This window comes from Alnus glutinosa, chromosome 1 (assembly GCF_958979055.1).
Source record: "Alnus glutinosa chromosome 1, dhAlnGlut1.1, whole genome shotgun sequence".
Lineage (NCBI taxonomy): Eukaryota > Viridiplantae > Streptophyta > Magnoliopsida > Fagales > Betulaceae > Alnus > Alnus glutinosa.
In genome coordinates, this window is record NC_084886.1 from 50,188,224 (window position 1) to 50,189,859 (window position 1,636).

The window sequence follows — 1,636 nt, forward strand, 5'->3', positions numbered from 1 at the left end:
AAAATCTTGGGGGGCAAAGCATCTAAAAATCTAGTTGCTCAGTGAGAAAGACAAATGTGCTGTGGACCCTCTCTCGATCTCAAACCCTCTTCTTTCACACCCACACACCTAACCCTGTTGCATTCCCGGCCATATATATTCACCAAATATAAGGGACCAAAAATTCAACAGACAAGTGGGAAGAGAAAAGAATAATAATAATAATAATAATAATATAAAAAATAAAGATAATAATAAATTTTGTTGGAAGGGACTTGATTCTTATCCTTGAAGCTCTTTAGGTGATCACCACACACCATCAAATTCAATGGCCCAAAGCAAACCCTTGGCCCCCTTCCATGTCCCAACCGTGTCCTACACGTTTTTACTTTCTTGTGTTCACATCATCAATGAAACTCGGAGAATCAAAAAGAAAAAAGGAAAAAGGAAAAAGAAAAAAGAAAAAACCAATTTGACAATTAATAAATCTTATCATTACATTTTGGTTATATATCATCGTAAATTTACACCAATCTGGGTACTGATCTATAGAATCTTCCACAAATACAAAAGAAAAAAGAAACAGAAAATAAAAAATAAAAATTTTACACGACACCGATCGACATCAAATTAATTAAGCCCTAAAGCACCACACATGATGATGGTGGTGGTGGTGGTGGTGGTGATGATGGTGGTGGTGGAGGATTGTTGACTTCTCTTTATCAATAATGCCCTGGACGGTGCGAAACTCCTCCACCTGGCAAGGGATGGTGATGGGGCCCTTGTGATCGAATCCGTACTCCTCCTCCGCTTCCTTCAAGAGGTGCATGAAGAGCGGGTGGTTGATGTAGATGACAGGGATCACAAACCTTTGACGTTGCTCCTCACCTTGACCGACCAAGATCGCCAGACAACCCTTGGGGATGTCTTTCAGCTCCTTGGAATTCGCCTTCTCGTGGTGGCCGTGGTGATGATGATGAAGCAGGTTCGGAATATGGATGTGGAAATTCAGGTGGTGTCTTTCTCCAACAATCCCCATTTTGCCAAAAATTAAAAACCCTTGTTCGTACAAAACAGGTTTCTTTTTTTTCTTAAGAGGCTAGGCTAGGGTTATAAGAAAACTTGGGAGAATGGCCAGGGGTCAGACGAAGAGATTGCTAGGTTAAAGAGGGTTCGAGAGGACTCTGTTAAGGATGTCGGAATATTGCTCATGATAGATGGAGCTCAAAGATAACCCACATATGAACAAGAAAGAATGAAGCCAATATGGAGGAAGATTAGCTCATATATATATAGGTGCACATGGTTGTGGCGGTAACGATGTTTAATTTCTAGGGTTTAATTTGCTTACCTTCTACACAAAGGTTATATTCTACATTAATTAGTCGTTACCCTAGGGCTGAAATAGTCATATATATACAAATTATAGTTATCGGCGGGTTTTATTATTATTATTGCCGTCTAAGATAGGAGTCCGAAAAGCTTTTGATTTACAGCTGGAAGTGGGAACCGGGAATGCGCTGTGTAGCTCACTCTTCCCGGATTAATTTCCTGATATACTCCATGGTTTTTGCTTAAGTTGACTTTTTATTTATTTATTTTATTTTATATATATATTGGGGTTCATCCACGAAAATTAGGCCTGAAAATTTTACTG

The 1,636-nt window shown here is 39.2% G+C and overlaps 1 protein-coding gene across 1 annotated transcript; it reads right to left on the reverse strand.

Moving 5' to 3' along the window:
* Positions 1–450: 450 nt before the first annotated feature.
* On the reverse strand, positions 451–1,314 carry LOC133856786 (auxin-responsive protein SAUR32). Its single transcript, XM_062291837.1, has one exon. The coding sequence runs from the start codon at positions 1,016–1,018 to the stop codon at positions 614–616; it is 405 nt and encodes a 134-aa protein (XP_062147821.1). The 5' UTR covers positions 1,019–1,314; the 3' UTR covers positions 451–613.
* Positions 1,315–1,636: the final 322 nt, after the last annotated feature.

Coding starts and splice junctions, on each gene's coding strand:
- LOC133856786 (XM_062291837.1), bottom strand. CDS start 1,018: ATGGGGATTGTTGGAGAAAGACACCACCTGAATTTCCACATCCATATT.